This window comes from Lagopus muta, chromosome Z, assembly GCF_023343835.1.
Source record: "Lagopus muta isolate bLagMut1 chromosome Z, bLagMut1 primary, whole genome shotgun sequence".
In the NCBI taxonomy this organism is placed as follows: domain Eukaryota; kingdom Metazoa; phylum Chordata; class Aves; order Galliformes; family Phasianidae; genus Lagopus; species Lagopus muta.
Genome location: NC_064472.1, coordinates 72,087,891 through 72,103,877, shown reverse-complemented (window position 1 = coordinate 72,103,877; position 15,987 = coordinate 72,087,891). Strand labels below are relative to the sequence as shown.

The following is a 15,987-nucleotide window of genomic DNA, read 5'->3' as shown; positions in this document are numbered from 1 at the left end:
TGAAAACAACATTTATTTTCCTTTCATCTCAGTCTAGGTAAAAAGTCACTTGATTACCTTAGGGTTTTTTCTCTGAGTGTGTATTTTTTGTCCTTCTGTCATGTCTCTTTTCCTAACCTAACCACTCATAATCTCTGTTTGTCATTCAGATGCCTGGTAGTCTTGTCTTCCCTTCAGGCTCTGTCTTAGGCTTCCTGTCTTTCCCTACATCAAGTGCTAGTGGCCTTTTTGTCTCAGTCTTGAAAGTGGTGTCTTATCTCTTCTGTCTCTCCTCAGGCCAGTCTTTCTCCTGTCTCCTTTACGTATATATATTCACATTATTATTTATTCTCTCTTTTTTTGTTTTTCTCCTAGTTTTCTCCTAGTTGTTGTCCCTTGAGACAACTTTTCATGATGTGTGGATGCTGTGAGGAGTTGTTCATAAAGCTCAGGAAAAACAGATTCTGACAGTTGAGAGTGGCAGATGAGTTCCAGGCAAAGCATCTATTTTCAGAGCCAGGGCTGGACAGACCTGTCTCACAGCCTCTCCATGAGCTGGTACAGGCATGATCAATTATTGTTTGCAATAGCCCAGTGAGGTCAGAGCAACCTACTGAGGGATCAGAATGTACTCAGTGCAAGCTGTATTTTTGTAACTTAATGACTGTGCTTTAGCACATGTCAGGCTGACTTTTAAAGCCTTATTTTGTCAGACTTGGCAGGACTGGAAGGAGATTAATTACTAATGTAAAGTTTATCCTCTTCCACGATCCAGCTTTTTCTGCAAAGTTTGATGCTTCAAGGAAGCCTGAGCAAAATGTCAGTATGAACAGAACATTGTAACTTTTGTTGTCTTCATCTCATTCTGAATGCCTGAACCCTTTTGAGTATTTTTTTTTTCCATTCCAAACAAGCTAAAGCTGTTGTGTACTAATAAAAATATTTAGTACACAAACTGTGTACTAAATATGAAGACTTTTGACAGCTATTAATAGGAATTCAAAATGTGAAGCATTTTGTGTACGTGTCACCACTTTTCAGTTTGTACTGCACCCCTTGCTGTTAACGTGCAGACATCCTTGTAATGATGTATCTGGTCTGCCTGTTCACGTGTGATAGCACAGATAATCTTATTTTCATTTGATCATCAGTTCAGACAGTGGATCATTCTGCTTATTCGGTGTTGAAGCTTCAGTTCTCAGTGAACACATTCCTTTGCCTTGAGGTATTAATAAGTAGTTACAGATTCTCTTTCAGTAAGATAATCCTTTTATTAGACTAATTTAAGAATGTCACTGGAATAAAATGCTCCAGCTAAAACACAAACACCTGTAGTAGAAACATGTGAACTCCTAATGTTACAATCACTGAAGTGTTAATTTTTGAAATAGGATTTCGGAAGCCAATACTTCACGGACTGTGCACCTTTGGGTTTGCTGCTAGAAACGTCTTGAAGCAGTTTGCAAACAATGATGTGACTAGATTCAAGGCAATCAAGGTCTGTAAGTTTGCTATTAGCCATTAATTTTTTTAATTTTCTGATTTTAGTGCCAAAAAAATTACTTAGGGTGGAGATAAGATTTTCATTTTCCTGACTGCCACAATTGCTCTTACTTAGCGTTGTGTGCATTTTAATGCTTCTGTCTACTATGTTTCCTTAAATATTTATATGCTTTGCATCACTATTTGATTCATTCATTTTCTTTTTTTTTTTTTCTGTTTAGTAGAACCTATTTTTTTAAGCTTTATGGGACAGATTTGACAAAATTTTACATTATTTTCTTTAATGTTTTTATTTGTTTATTTTCAGGTTCGCTTTGCAAAGCCAGTCTTTCCAGGGCAAACTTTACAAACAGAAATGTGGAAGGAAGGAAATAGAATTCATTTTCAGACCAAGGTGAGAATGCAGCCACTGTTGTTGACTTGAATGAAAAGTGTGGCTTGTGTAAAAGTTTATGAGTATGATAGGAAGTGATAAAAGTAGCTCACTGAATGCACCACTGAAGAAGATTCATAAATAAAGTGAAAGGAATTAAATATTCCTACTCATTGTTTCATAAAGATTAGAGTAAAATAACGAAAACTTTGTTAGAGGACTTTATATGCTCCTTGTTTTAACTAGTATCAGAACTAATTTCATTGTTTTCTGGTTTGTCCACTATGAAAAAAGCAAAAACCACTCATTCTTAAGTCTTTGCTTTTTGCAGATAACCCTAGCCTTGTTTATCTGTCTTTTTTTTAACGCTTGTTTAGCTTGCTTAAATGAACTCCTGACAGTAAATGAAGGCAAACTCAAAAATATGTAATTAAATTGAGTTAAACTTTAGGTGCATCTACGCAGAAGAGCTTCAAAACAATTGAAGTTTCATAACAGTCAGACATAATGACTACAATAAAACAGGTCTTACTCTTTTATAAGTCCACTTTTTGTATTACTCAGTTTTCTTTGAATTTGCTGTTAGCATTTTGTGTCAGTATCCTGCAATGGTGGAAAGTTTCAGTGTCAGCAAAAATACTTCATGTGGAGGTGAAAAGTAAAATCTCATTGTCTTTGTTATAGTGTCCCGTGCCATTGGCATTCTCTTAAATAACGAATTGCTGCTCTTATTTGTCAGCACGCATTAGCTTGTATGTTGTACATTGCTTTGGCTGGCCAAAGTTTTACCACCCATATCTCAGCCAAAATGTTGATCAGTGGGCACAGCAGCAGCGATAGAAGCAGCTAAAGAGAGGATTGAGCAGGCAAAATCAAAGGAAGAGCATTACAAGGACACAGGATAGATATTGTTTCCAGACGAACACAGATTTGCACAATACGTGTTGACTAGTGAGGGTAAATTTTGTTTGCAGACCTGGTAAGTAGCTATGGAATTTCATAATATGGACTTAAGGCTACTAGATACGAACTAGTAGTCAGTAAACAAGACAGTTTAATGCCTCAGATCAGCATTGCAGCCATTGCACAGCTACAGTGGATGAGACACAGAGGTGTGTACCAATATTTAAAAACTCACTGCTGCTCAGCCCTGAGAGAATTTCTTGATTTTTCGCTTAAGGGTTGTGTGTACAGTCTAAAGTAACAGTGTTCATGGTATGCTTCCCAGCCCTTTGAAATCTGTATACAGAATGTGATCCTTCTTTGTGTTCAAAGGCTGGATTTACTGTTGTGCTTGTTTTAGCATTATCTGCAGAGCTCTGGGGGATACTGATTTTTTTTAGTAAGCTTCAGCGTGGAATAACGTAACTTATTTTGAAGGCAGACTGTGGTGTTCAACATGATTATAGAAAACAATGTTGTTTCCACTGCTGCTTGCTCAAAGCAATTATGCTGAGTTCTGTTGCTTTTTGTAATTCTGAGTAGTCTAAAATCAAGTCATCTGTGTACATGTAGTACACTCAAGATAAATCAAGCTTAAATACACGTTTAATTGTGATACAGAGATTTAAATTCATTTTCAGCACTGTCTGAAGTTGCAGTGGTGGTGGTGACAGCATGTTAAGAATGACTTGAATAATCTTTAGTGTACATTCTTTCCATATTAAATTCACCTGTGCAATAAGCTAGACTGATTTTTGCCTGGTCTTCTCAATTTATCATATAACTCTCTATATGCATTTTCAGTTAATCATTTTGCTGCTGCCTTTTTTTCAGTCAAAATGGTTTGTGTGTCAGTCCTCATTAAAGAAACAATGCCAAAATGAAACTCAGTTTCATATCTGACACATAACTATTTCAAAAACTAAAAAGGAATTCAGGGATTTTTTTCCTCTTTTTCCTTGCAATCTTTCTGATCTTACAGTGTTTAAAAAATTGTTTCTAGTTTAAGATGCCTGAAGACACTGTCAACTGGTTACCTACCTCACTAAAATCATTCTGGAGCAATGTGTTTTTCTCACAGGAAGTAATATTAACAGTTTATTGTATCAGAGATGAGAATTTTTCAGACAGATCTGACCAATCACTTTGTAAACAGAAAACCATCATTAGATTTTGATTTAATTACTCAAGAGTCAGTTAATTATTTCATTTGCAGAACTGTTTGCAAATGGTATAATACTAATTTGCTTTAAAACTACATTTTGTTTTTCTTCTCACTGAACTTTCCTGCTTTCTTAACCTCTGGACTTAAAATAAATAAAAGCTTATTGAGATTTTTTTTTTTTTTTGCCAATGCACTGCCTCTTTAATGTAATTTTTTCCCCATCACAGGTCAAAGAGACTGGAGACATTGCTATTGCAGGTGGCTATGTGGATGTAGTGTCAGCCTTGGATAAGCCTTCCTCACTGAAGCCTGTAAGCAACACAAACTTGTAAAGGAGCACAGTTGGGCTGTACTGTTGTGAGAAACAGGAGAATAACAGAATAACTTGCTAGTCTTATTCACAAAGATTTCATGTGTATGTGGCTTAAGAGATGTGAGCGCACACTGTGCTCATTATGTAGGGCTTGTGGATTTATTTTGAAGGCTGACAGAATGCACAGAATACCTGGTGGAATTTGAAGTTCTTTATACCGTTTGAGCAGTTAGTATAAGCATTCCTCTGTGTGTTACAAAACAAGAGAGTCATGCAGCATTCAGGGCCACACATTAGGGAAGTACCTGGGAAACGAGCACGTTGATTTTCTCTTGCAGATGATAGAGACTGAACTCATTGTAAGCTGTAAAAATGAGTGACTTTTCCCATTTTTCTGGAGTTACGGGGAGAGTGACAGGAAAGCACTAGAAGAGCAAGGGAAAATGAAGTAGTGTCCTCATAGAAAGAATAATTTTATCATTGAATTATTTTTGAAAGAAGGTTCTGAATGCTGTTTGTGCATGTGACCTAACACACATTATGTACTTCACAGAATGTATTCTCTCTGAAAAGGAGAGAGAGAGAGAGGGGGAGAGAGAGAGAGCAAGAGGGGCTTGATGGGATATTGGTATATACCCAGGATATTGGACTTGCCCCTAAAGACAAAATTGCATGTGCTCACATCTTTCTGATTGTTAGTCTTTGCAGAACTGAATACATAGTACCTTGCCATAATAAACCTTTTTGTTCCATTGCTTTTTGTGTGCAAAGAATGAGACTTTAATGCATTGAACTTTAGGAAATACTGAGATAATGACATTCATCTAAAGCTTGTGATATGTTCTTGGAACCTATGTCTTTACACTGGTTGTGTTCAGTCCTTTGATATTCTGAACTGCTGCCAAATCTACATTTGGGGTTCAAACATTGAACCATTAGAACATTTCAGTGAAATAATTACAGAAGTTTATTTAACATGGACAGAACAGTTTTTTTCTTCAAGCTGACTGAGAAATTAAGGTACTTAGGCAGGAGTTTCCTGATTGAGTCATGCAGTAGGGGAAACTTACCTGAGTGACTGTCAAATTCACATCATCAGAAATCATGTTGTATGATGGAAAATGCTTCTTAGTCATCACAGTGGAGATGAAGACATATTAGTGTGAGGAGTACTGCATCCTGGTATATGGATAGGTAAAGCAGAAAAAAATAAAGCTAAGGTAACTTCTCCTTCTCTTTTTTTTTTTTTTTTTTTTTTGATGAAAATATCAGGGGAGCTTCTTAAATTAGAGCTTTTTATCGAGTGCAAGGACTAGTTGAGGTAAAACAATGAAAGGCTTGCACAACATCACGTGCTTGGAAAAGTTAAAAATGTGAATGTTGCTGATCCCACCCTGAAGTTGTAAACATACCGTGATTGCACTGAGTTCTGACTTTGTTCATATTGCAGTCTCTGATAATTAGTTGTGTTGTACTAAGGTAACATACTGGTAAAAACATTTTTTGTGTTCTGAAAATATTCCATTTGCTGTGGAAAAAGTGGCAATGGTTATCCTCTGAATGGGGAAAAAGGCAATTTAGAAGCTGTTAAAAAATCCTAAGTGTAAAACGTATCTTAAATTACAGTAATAAATGACAAAAACTGTAAAAGCATGATATGAAATAATTCTCAAGTAAGAGTCCATGAGCATGTTCTGCTGGAGTGTACTCTACAGTGCTGACAACTGCTAGAAGTAATTACTTGTGGAAAACATTTTGATTGCACTGGATAATTCTGCAGTAGAGAACTCCTGGATACAATGCTTAAACTAATAGTCATAAGTCTCTTTTTCTAAATAGAGCTTTCCTTTTTAAATTCTTCCTGCTCTCTTTTTTTTTTTTTTTTTAAGACTGCAGGGCTGCAGAGTGACCTGGTGTTTGAAGAAATTGGCCGTCGCATCAAAGAGATTGGACATGAATTGGTAAGGAAAGTAAATGCTGTGTTCCAGTGGAACATCACTAAAGATGGAAAAACAGCAGTGCAATGGAGTAAGTAATAGTTCTTATATAATGTCCCAGTGCATTTTTTTTAAACAAAGTGAGATTAATTGTACTCATTCTAAATACAGCGTTGCTTTGAAAACAAGGATAAAGTAGTACATGAATGCTTACAGGACCTAAAAATCTGACTGCATACTGAACACGCAAGTAATGTGTTCAGATAAAGTTCCATAATGGCAGTTTCTTTCAACTCTCTAACAGTGTGCTTCTGTAACTTTCCTATTCAGATGAAGGCATAGGCACACAGTCTTCTAGAACTTGAGGGCATTTGTGCTTCTATTTCCCAGAATGGCTCCTCACTACACTTAGGTTAATTTACCTGTCTTCTAGCAGGCTACGCTGAAGTAACTAGTCTGATAATGTACAAACTAACTAATCTGTACTGAGCAAATAGTAGATTGATCTACATAATGTAGATTGTAGATCAACATAAGTTCTTTTCTATCTGTATTGCATTTTCTGCAATTTTTAAGGGATAGGGAGAGATTTGCACTTGGATAGCAGTTAATTTATTGAATATACTTGTGTAGATGATTAATGCTGAGTGCCGATAAATGAAAATGAGAGAGAGGATACTAAGTAATTTAACTAAGATGTCTTGAAACTTACTACTCTTAATCATTCCTACCATTAGGAATTCCTACCATTCCTCTGGTCTTCTACTCTTAACACTTTTGTTAATTTAAATGATGTTCAGAACTGGATAGAAGGCTTATGAAGTCTTTTCTGTGTCTATGCCTGAATTTTTAGAAAATACATTACAGACATACTGATTAGACTCCAAAACCCTTGAAGTGGTTACTTATGTTTGTTAACTACATCATTCTCATCCATTGTTTCATCTGTAAATAAAAGTAATATAAGTGAGAATCGTGTTTACAGTTACAAATAGGAAATTATGTTGTCATTAAAATGGTTTACTCTTGTCTCTAAATTTGGAATGACTTTGATAGTGGCTTAATATTATCTGCAGAGAATGGGTAAATTAATGGAAGAAGAATCTGGCAAAGAATGATGTGCAAAATCACAGAATCACAGAATTGTAGGGGTTGGAAGGGACCTCCAGAGATCATCGAGTCCAACCCCCTGCCAAAGCAGTTCCCTACAGCAGGTCGCACAGGTCGGCATCCAGGCAGGTCTTGAACATCTCCAGAGCAGGAGACTCCACCACCTCCCTGGGCAGCCTGTTCCAGTGAAATCTGTACCCTTGAAAGACTGAGGCTTGAGCACTGGCCTTATCTGCTTTACAAGGCCGTGTTCTGTTATGGTGGAAATGCTTGGATGTTTTTGCCTGTGTATCCAGAGAGAGAGGATCCATCCTTGTTCTTTCTTCTGTTTGTTTCTGGAGCAGCAGGAGGGAAGTTGTGCTTTCTTCCAGTGAATGTTTCACTGCCTAAAAACAATTAAATGGACAGAACTTTTCTGTGTCAGCTCTTCCTTTGTTTGAGGGAGATCCCGTAAAATAAATAGATTTGGTATTGCAGAGAAACATGAAATTAAAATTAATTCAGAATTAAAATTAATGTAGAATTTGTTTGCTGTGAGTAAATATTGTATACTCCTTCAACGTATGTTCAGAATTCTTATCACTGAATCAGCTGGAATGTCAGGAGATTGATTTGGGAGAGGTTTTTTGTTTTGCTCTGAGTTCATACAAATTGTTCTATTACACATCCTCTTTCTAAGACTCCACTACTGAGAGCCTCCCAGGACAGTACAAATAGTGCTTAAGGCTCTCCTATGCTACCTGCTGGGCTTCTTTCCTTTATTAAATTCATTACTTAGTTGTGCTGGCTTGTTTTCTGATCTTTGGACTTGTCACTTTTACACAGCTTTGTGCTGTGTTGAAAACTGCAGCAATTGACAGTGCTGGAAACAATCTGGGCCCTGTAGCTCATTGCTGTCTCGCTTGATGATTGTGGCATCCTCTGCTAATGTCCTTGAGCTTCTCGAGATCTTGGAGGAGGGTGAGAGGGAAAGCAGATAAGAGAAAGCAAACTGTATCATGGACTGATTTTTTTTTTTCCTCATACAGGCAGTCATTCCATTGTATTCTAAACTTTAAAGGCTTCAGTGCTTTTCAGTGTCTTTTCTTTCTAAAATTACTTACTTTTAGTGCTTTCATTGTTACTCTAACCTTTTGATCTCTGTTCTGCGCAGTTAGCCAGAATTTTTATTATCTTAAATAGCACGTGTGAACTGTTGTTTCAGAGGCACTTCTGTTTATAGTATTAATGATAGTAATGGTATTTTTAATTAGCAGTGATCTTTATCTAGTTTTCTATCAATGGCATGAAGCCATGGTAATAGAAATCCTCAGGATATGAAATTTTTGACAACTCATTCGCGGTCTGAAAAGTATTGAACTGTAGCTATTGACAACTGATCTTAATTAGAGGTTTTTTCTCATAGAAACAAATTGTTCTAATTTACAAAGATGGTGAAAATGGAAATAAAACAATATCCGTTCTGTCAGTGTCAAAACTGCAAGGAATAAGCTAATAAGTGAAGGGTTATTTTCTAAAACAGAATTCTTGTCAAATACCCACCAGCTTTAACTGCAGCTTCTCACATTAGCTTCACTACCTAAAGCATACTCTTCCCTTCTGCATATTTTATGCTCTACAATTGCTTTGGTTGTTTCCAGTCGTTCTCAGACATTGCCATCGAGATTTATTAGCTGATAGCTAATGAATCTCTAGAACACCACTCAGAAGTTTGGAAGTTTTCTCTTCTGTTGCTTTGAATCATGCTGAGAGCATAAAATATTTCTCTTCTTTTCTAGTTCTTGAAAAAATAAAACTTTCCTATAAAAGTTTATGTGCATTTCATTGTGAGTGTCACTAAAGTTACGAGGAAGCTGGTTAATAATTTGTGATGCAAAGTAACTCTGGGCAGTGAAGAGTGAATGATGCTTTGTTTTGTTAGCTCTCAGGCTGAGGGCAGTTGCTTATCCTCTGTGAGGGAGAATTGGGGTGAGGGGGAAAAACAAAACAAAAGAAAAGTGACTGCCTAATAATTTTCTCCTATGAATAGTAGGGCAAAAGCCATATTATAAACATTAGACTTTTCAACTCTTGGGCTACTTGCTGTTGAAAGCTGTTGTATAGAGTTTTAATCTGGATATATGCCATTTTTGACCTTTTAATTATTTCTCTGACAAGCACAGCATATGGAGAATAATAATTCCTAAGTATTTACTGTAATGCAGCATTTAGATATGTAATTAGAAACAAAAAAAATTGAAGGTTGGCTACTGCTTTATGTACTGAAACTGCTTGACTTTGTTTTTTATGTGAGCAGCACTGAAATTTTACATATTTGAGAAGCTAGTTGATTTTGAAAGGGGATTTCAGCTTTAATTTTCATTTAAACTAAGTTTTTACACAGAGAATAAGAGTAGCATGCCTCTCTTTCAAACTTCTGTTTTTGTATGGAGCAAATCAGCTGTGTGAGAGGGTAGAGGAAAACCTGGGACATCTGGAAGCTATTCAGCTGTTTCTGGAAGCTGTGAAACTATGCTGGTAGTGTGCAGGGGCAGGTACCCAGCCCACTACTCAACTGAGGAGCTATTTGGAGTCCAAGCAGGGATGTAGAGACACCAGCATCACCTCATTATTAAGTTGACTGCTGTAATGGCTGTGCAACATACGAGGTTTAATCTCAGAGACACATCAGGAGATTTGTGTAGGAGACCTGTACTGGAGGCTTGTTTCAAGACCATTTCCCTCTGCAACAAACAGCTGTGTTATTTGCCTAAGTCTCATAAAGGTGTGCTTTACAGGAAGGCACCATTTTTGGTCTTAAACCACTTTGGAAAGTTAGAATTCTGCTGCTCTGAAAGTTGGAATCTGTTCTGGTATTCAGCTCATTTCTTTCATTGCTAATTTATATCCACTTTACTGTGTGCTGGCACTGAAGTCTCAGGAGAAGATCCTTCATCTTTTCATGAAACTGGCAGGATTCATTGTTACAGGGCTCTTCATTTGTGACTGCTGGGATTTACTTTTTTTTTTTTTCCTTAGTGAATATAGTAACACTATTTAAGATTAAAAAAAATGGATAATATAGTTTTCATATGTCTGGAATAGAACATCCTAGTAAGTTATCTATGTTAACGTTTCCTAATCACTTTTAAGTAAAGATGGTTTAAGGATTTCATATGATTGAGCATGTACCATGGTCATGCAGTATTTAAAGATGTTCTTGTGCCTTCGGAGCTCACAGTTATTTATAGAAATGATTTGATAAGCAATGCTGATGTGATTCAGATGTAAATTAGAAAAGGAGAACAGCCCAGATGTAAATTAGAAAAGGAGAATAGCCCTTGCAACACAATGTATTATGTATTTTATCATTCAGATATTGTAGGATTTGTCACAGTGGTTAAAGAATTTAATTCTAACTCTGTGTCTTCTAAACTTTACAATACTAGGACTAATCAACAAATATAATTGGGATATATCAAATCTGCCTTTCTAGCCAGTGCTCAATAGAGAAAAGAGGGTCTTTTGGGTCTTAGGACCCATCAGCAATGCTGGTGGTTCCTCTGTCACAGCACATTTAAGAAAGTGTGAAAAACACTGCACAGCAGCTGAGAGAGCAAAGTGACAACATTCTGAGAAGCAGCCCTGCAGGCACCAAGGTCAGTGGAGAAAAAGGCCACGAGGTGCTCCAGGCAGGGAACACAAGTTCCCTGCAGCCCAGGAGAGGCCCGTGCTGGAGCAGGCTGTCCCCTAGAGCCCTTGGGCTCCATATGTAGGAGATTGGCAGATCTCAACATGTAGCCTGGAGGTTAGCAGTGGATGTGGCCAGAAGGTGATGGCCCATGAAGCCCATACAGGAGCAGGTTCTCCTGAGGGACCTACAGAGAAGAAGAGTGAGGTGAGAGGAATAGCAGAGAGGAATGGCTTCAGAGTGGGCTGAACAAACCCTCATTTCAGTATCTCCCTGCACCGCTCAGGGTTGGGGAGGGTGTAGAGGAATTGGGAATTAAACTGCACCTGGGAAGAAGGTGGGAAGATATTTTTAGTTGAGTTTTCATTTCTCACTAACCTACCCTATTTTTAAATGAAAATGGAGTAAATCTTCCCCAAGTCAAGTCTGTTTTCCCAAAGATTCTGATCTGTCCCTGTCTTAACCCATAAGATTGTCCAGAATATTTTCTCTCCCATTCTGGTTAGGAACAGAGGAGAGAGCTTTATGGCTCCTGGCCACCATCTGATGTCAAGCCAAGACAGAAGGGCTTGCTGGTCAGTGCTGCTTATGTGTTTCAAACAGCTCAGTTAAGTTACAGTGGCATGGCTGTGGTACAGTGGTTTCTATGGCTTAAAAGGACGTTACACAGCTCCAGCCCACAAACAAAGGAGGTGGGAGGTATAGAAAACTTGATGCGGCCCTAACGCCAAGCAGATATTTTTTGTCTAAAACAAATGTTCATCATGTGAAAACTGTGGAGCTTTGCAACCAAAATATTTAAGGATTTAGTTTTTTTTTAAATATATACTGGGGAAGCAGATCTGGCAAGAAGCAGAACTTGATGTTTTGTTTCACTAGCTGTGAGGAGTACAAAACTAAAAAATATATGGATGATTTTGAAGAGAACAAGGAAGTCCACAATATTTCTTAGGTTTATTCCTGTATCTTGAATAGCTGTATCTTAACCACTGGTAAGCTTTAGTTCTTTTACGATAGATGGGCAGGTTGTTCATCTGCTTTTGAGTAATTTCCCTTCTATTCTTACTGTGTCAAGGTAGTGATGTACATTAAACCTGTTTCTGAAATTACAACTTATCTTAAAATGAAGTGATTAATAATTGTGTAGTATGTAATTTCTCCCACAGAACATCACTGGACACGTAATTCTCTTTCTAGCTTTATTTTAACTGGAAAAAATAATATTTAGAACAAATTTCAGAAAATGAAAGATTTAACTACCTGAGATGAATTAAAGCACTGTAGTTAACCTTTCAGAGATACTATTCAGAAAAAGAAAAACAAAAGGTGAGCTGGTTTTTAGTCTCCAGTTAGGCAATTGCCTTAAAATTTGGCAACTAAGAGAAGCTGTCTGAGAATCCTTGTCTGATTGGAGGTATTATATCCTTCAGTAATGATTTTGTTTTGTACTTAAGAAAGTGGGGAGTCAGAAGGAAAACATGTAATGAGAAAGACTGAGAATTTGCAAAATCTGAGAAAGAGTGGGCAGAGCACAACCTGTCAAAATATTTCAAACAAGTGATAGCACCTGGTAGCGTTAGCCTTGCAGATTATTTTGGCAAGGCTTTTCATTTGGGAAAATAACACTCCAAGTCTCCAGGCACTTTAGGAAATTTTTGACTTTCCAGAAGAGGAGGACAGCTGTTTGGCAAGGCTTGAAATGCTCTCTCCACCAAGCAGAACAGGCTATGTTTGCCTGCCAGGCAAAATAAGGGAAGTGCAAATGTGTCGAACGACCATCACATTTGGGTTTCTCTGACTAAAGGATACCAACTTAAAAACCTCACAGCTTTGCTGCTAACATTACCATTTTGGGATATTTGAAGTCATTAATAAGTTGAGACTCTTAGATGTTGTTTAAAAATGTTTTCTTATGTCCGTGCAGCAATTTTAATATGGCAGTCTTTCCTATAAGTTCCCCTTCTCCTGAGGTAGATATTCTTTACGTGTCTTCTAGTGTTAATCAAAGGGCTGAGATTTAACTGAAAAATTTCTTATTATGTTCTTTTTCCTTCAAGAAGTGCTTCAATACCAAACAATTGTCTGTTTTTGAGACATTTTTCAGATATTTTCCTGGCCTATGTTATCAGTGGATCTGTTTTCCCTTTATCCTCTGAAGTTCCCATCCAAATTGCTGTGCAACCTGTGTTAAATTATACTGATGACATTAAATTACTGAAACCCGTGCCATGAAAAAGCAGTAAGATTTAAGTACATGTGCCCCTTATTAATCTGCTGCTAAAATAAGCACGTTTTAAGGATGGGGACCAGTCTAATTTGAATATCAAAAGTTCAATCTAGCACAGTTATTTAAGCAGACACTGAAAAAGTCTAAGTGACAAGGTAGGCTCATGAAATGCTGATGCATAAATTTTGTGTCCATAAAAATAAAAGGGCAGGATTTTTAAGGTAATGTAGGCATTTTCTCCCTTTGATTACTATAAAACTACGTGCTTGTGACTGAGGTATTGATATAAATTGATCAACATTTAATTTGTTCAACAATATAAATTGATCAAGTTACATTTTTCTGTGTCTCTCCTGGTCTGTGCTCTAAAAAAAACAAACAACCCCCCCCCCCCCCCAAAAAATACAAAACCAAAATCCAAAAAAGAGCTTTATTAGTCTCCACTTTAGAAAAATGTTCATAATTTGGACTTTCCACAATTGAATTACTTAACTGCAAGCATGCAGGATGCATACGCTTTCGCTATCTGAACAGAAGTGATTTGCTCAAACTGCATAGGAATAGGTGGATTTTTTTTCCCTAACCTGTTATTTTCTTCCATTAAAGAAGAAGAATTAGAAAAGCCTTCATTTTCTAAATAACTATTAGCTTGACAGTTGTGTTTTAGGCTGAATGCTTTGCAATAATGTGTGTGGAGAGTAGAGTTCTTTAAACTGAAAATTTCATCTTTACTTTGAACTAAAACTATATTTTGCTGTTTTTTTTCTCAGCAATTGACTTGAAAAATGGTTCTGGAGCTGTGTACCAGGGACCTGCGAGAAGTTCTGCTGATACCATCTTCACACTCTCAGACCAGGATTTTATGGATGTGGTGCAACAGAAGACCAATCCCCATAAGGTAAAATGGATGTGCCAAATTCACTTCCCTGGGAAGTTTGCCTGAAGCCAAGTTCTGGCTCATGACTGTTTGCATTTGAAAGCCTGCAACGCTTGGTGTTTGGACAGTGCAGATCAGACTCAGATTAGGTATAAGCCACATCTTGTACTGAAATAGTCAGAAGGCATGGAGAGGAATTTATCCCATCTTTACCTCTCTTTTACCTTTTAAGGAGGATAGCAGTATCTCAGATGATATAAAGCCTAATATTACAAAGTTTTTTCTTGTTGTTTGTTTTTCTTTTTTTTTTTCCCTCTGACATTTCTCAATATGATTTATAAGGTTATGCTGTTTGATATATTACAGGAAACTGGTATTTGTTGCAGTACCCTGATTTACTGCTACAACTGCTGTAAGGAAAAATGACAAACAATGCATAAATGCATAAATTCACCAAAACTAGGTCATTTTTTTGAGGGAAAGTAACTTTTGTAACCAGAGTTTGTACGTTCAGTGCCATGTGTAAAAGTAAATTAAACCGTCACAAAAGTAATATTTCAGCTCACAATTTAATGCTTGAGCAAATGAGAACCTTAATTAGCTCGTCGTATATTGAACAGTTTGTTTTCTTTGATCCCCAACAGAAGTTGTTAGAGAATTGGTTTTAAAACTGGAGACTAACAATGATGGCAAATGTCTGTTAGAAGTCCAATATATTACAGAAATAAAATCCTCTTTGTATAACAAGCATAGGACATAAACCAAGCCCTAGATGTTGACAGGTAATCTCCAGAAAGCAAGAGAGCTATGACTGCAATTCAGGCATATTACCTATTCTTAGAACTTTAGTATTTCCTTTGAGTTGATGTGGAGTTTTCTCATCTAAAGGAGCTATAAGCATCTATTCGAATTCTGTTCTGCCATCTCTCTCTTTCTGATTTGAATCTATTTCAAGTTAATGGGGCTATGCAAAGGATTTCCTTTGAGAACATTCAAAGGGCTTTCAAATTGTGAAGCCACAGTGAAACAAAACTTTAAAGAACAAAACAAAACCTGGAATAGATTGAAACAGCATATATAGCTCTGTGACCTAGGGACAATAGCATGAAACAACCCCAATTTTCATTGCAGGGTTTTTTGTTTGTTTGTTTTTGTTTTTTTTTTTTGTTTTTTTGGTAATAGCAATTCTTTGGATTGTGAATGGACAGTTGAATGCCTTTTTTCTTTTTTTGCCTCTTTCTAGGCATTCTTTTCTGGTAAGCTGAAAGTGAAGGGGAACATCTTGCTGAGCCAGAAGCTGGAAATGATCCTGAAAGATTATGCCAAACTCTGAACTTCTTGATCATCTATGGTAGTAGTGAAGAAGTTCAGAAGGCAGAAAATGCAATTATTTCAGAAGCAGCAATTAAAACATTTTGGGGATACTTAACATAAATCTGATTCATTATATTGCTAATATACAAGCTATCTTACTTGCAGTAGACACAAAATCATAAAATGACTCTAAGCATTCATATCCTGCCCTTCTTTCTCCACAGCAGTAAAGAATGATACTTCCCTCATTCTACATCTTTATCTGAATAAAAAATTCTTACAAAGATGCATATATTTCTGTATTAATTCTAAAGAAAATTAAATGGCTGTATCTCTTTGATAACTTCTATGTGTCTGTTTGTCTTTATTTGTATTGCTTTAAACATCCTAATTGCTATAAATCTAGCTAGCTTGTTATTAAAAAATGTTTTGTCTTAAGCTCTCACTGTCTCACTAAAACATGGAAGTCCATTGCATTTATTTGCACTGTGTTGCTGTATTTTCTTCTGTACAGGAGAAAGCCCTTAAACTGCATCTGTGCCCACCTTTTTTAGGCAATCGCTCCTATATATGTTAA

The 15,987-nt window shown here is 36.8% G+C and overlaps 1 protein-coding gene across 2 annotated transcripts in view; it reads left to right on the top strand.

Annotated features, from left to right (window-relative positions):
* HSD17B4 (hydroxysteroid 17-beta dehydrogenase 4) overlaps positions 1-15,757 on the top strand; it is a 55,297-nt gene extending 39,540 nt beyond the window's left edge. For both annotated transcript variants that reach the window (XM_048930829.1, XM_048930830.1), the window contains exons 19-24: positions 1,371-1,477; positions 1,790-1,876; positions 4,190-4,273; positions 6,165-6,303; positions 13,990-14,117; positions 15,340-15,757. In XM_048930829.1, coding sequence (XP_048786786.1) covers positions 1,371-1,477; positions 1,790-1,876; positions 4,190-4,273; positions 6,165-6,303; positions 13,990-14,117; positions 15,340-15,429 — 635 coding nt within the window. In that variant the 3' untranslated portion in view covers positions 15,430-15,757. The remainder of the gene's footprint in view (positions 1-1,370; positions 1,478-1,789; positions 1,877-4,189; positions 4,274-6,164; positions 6,304-13,989; positions 14,118-15,339) is intronic.
* The last annotated feature ends 230 nt before the right edge of the window (positions 15,758-15,987 follow it).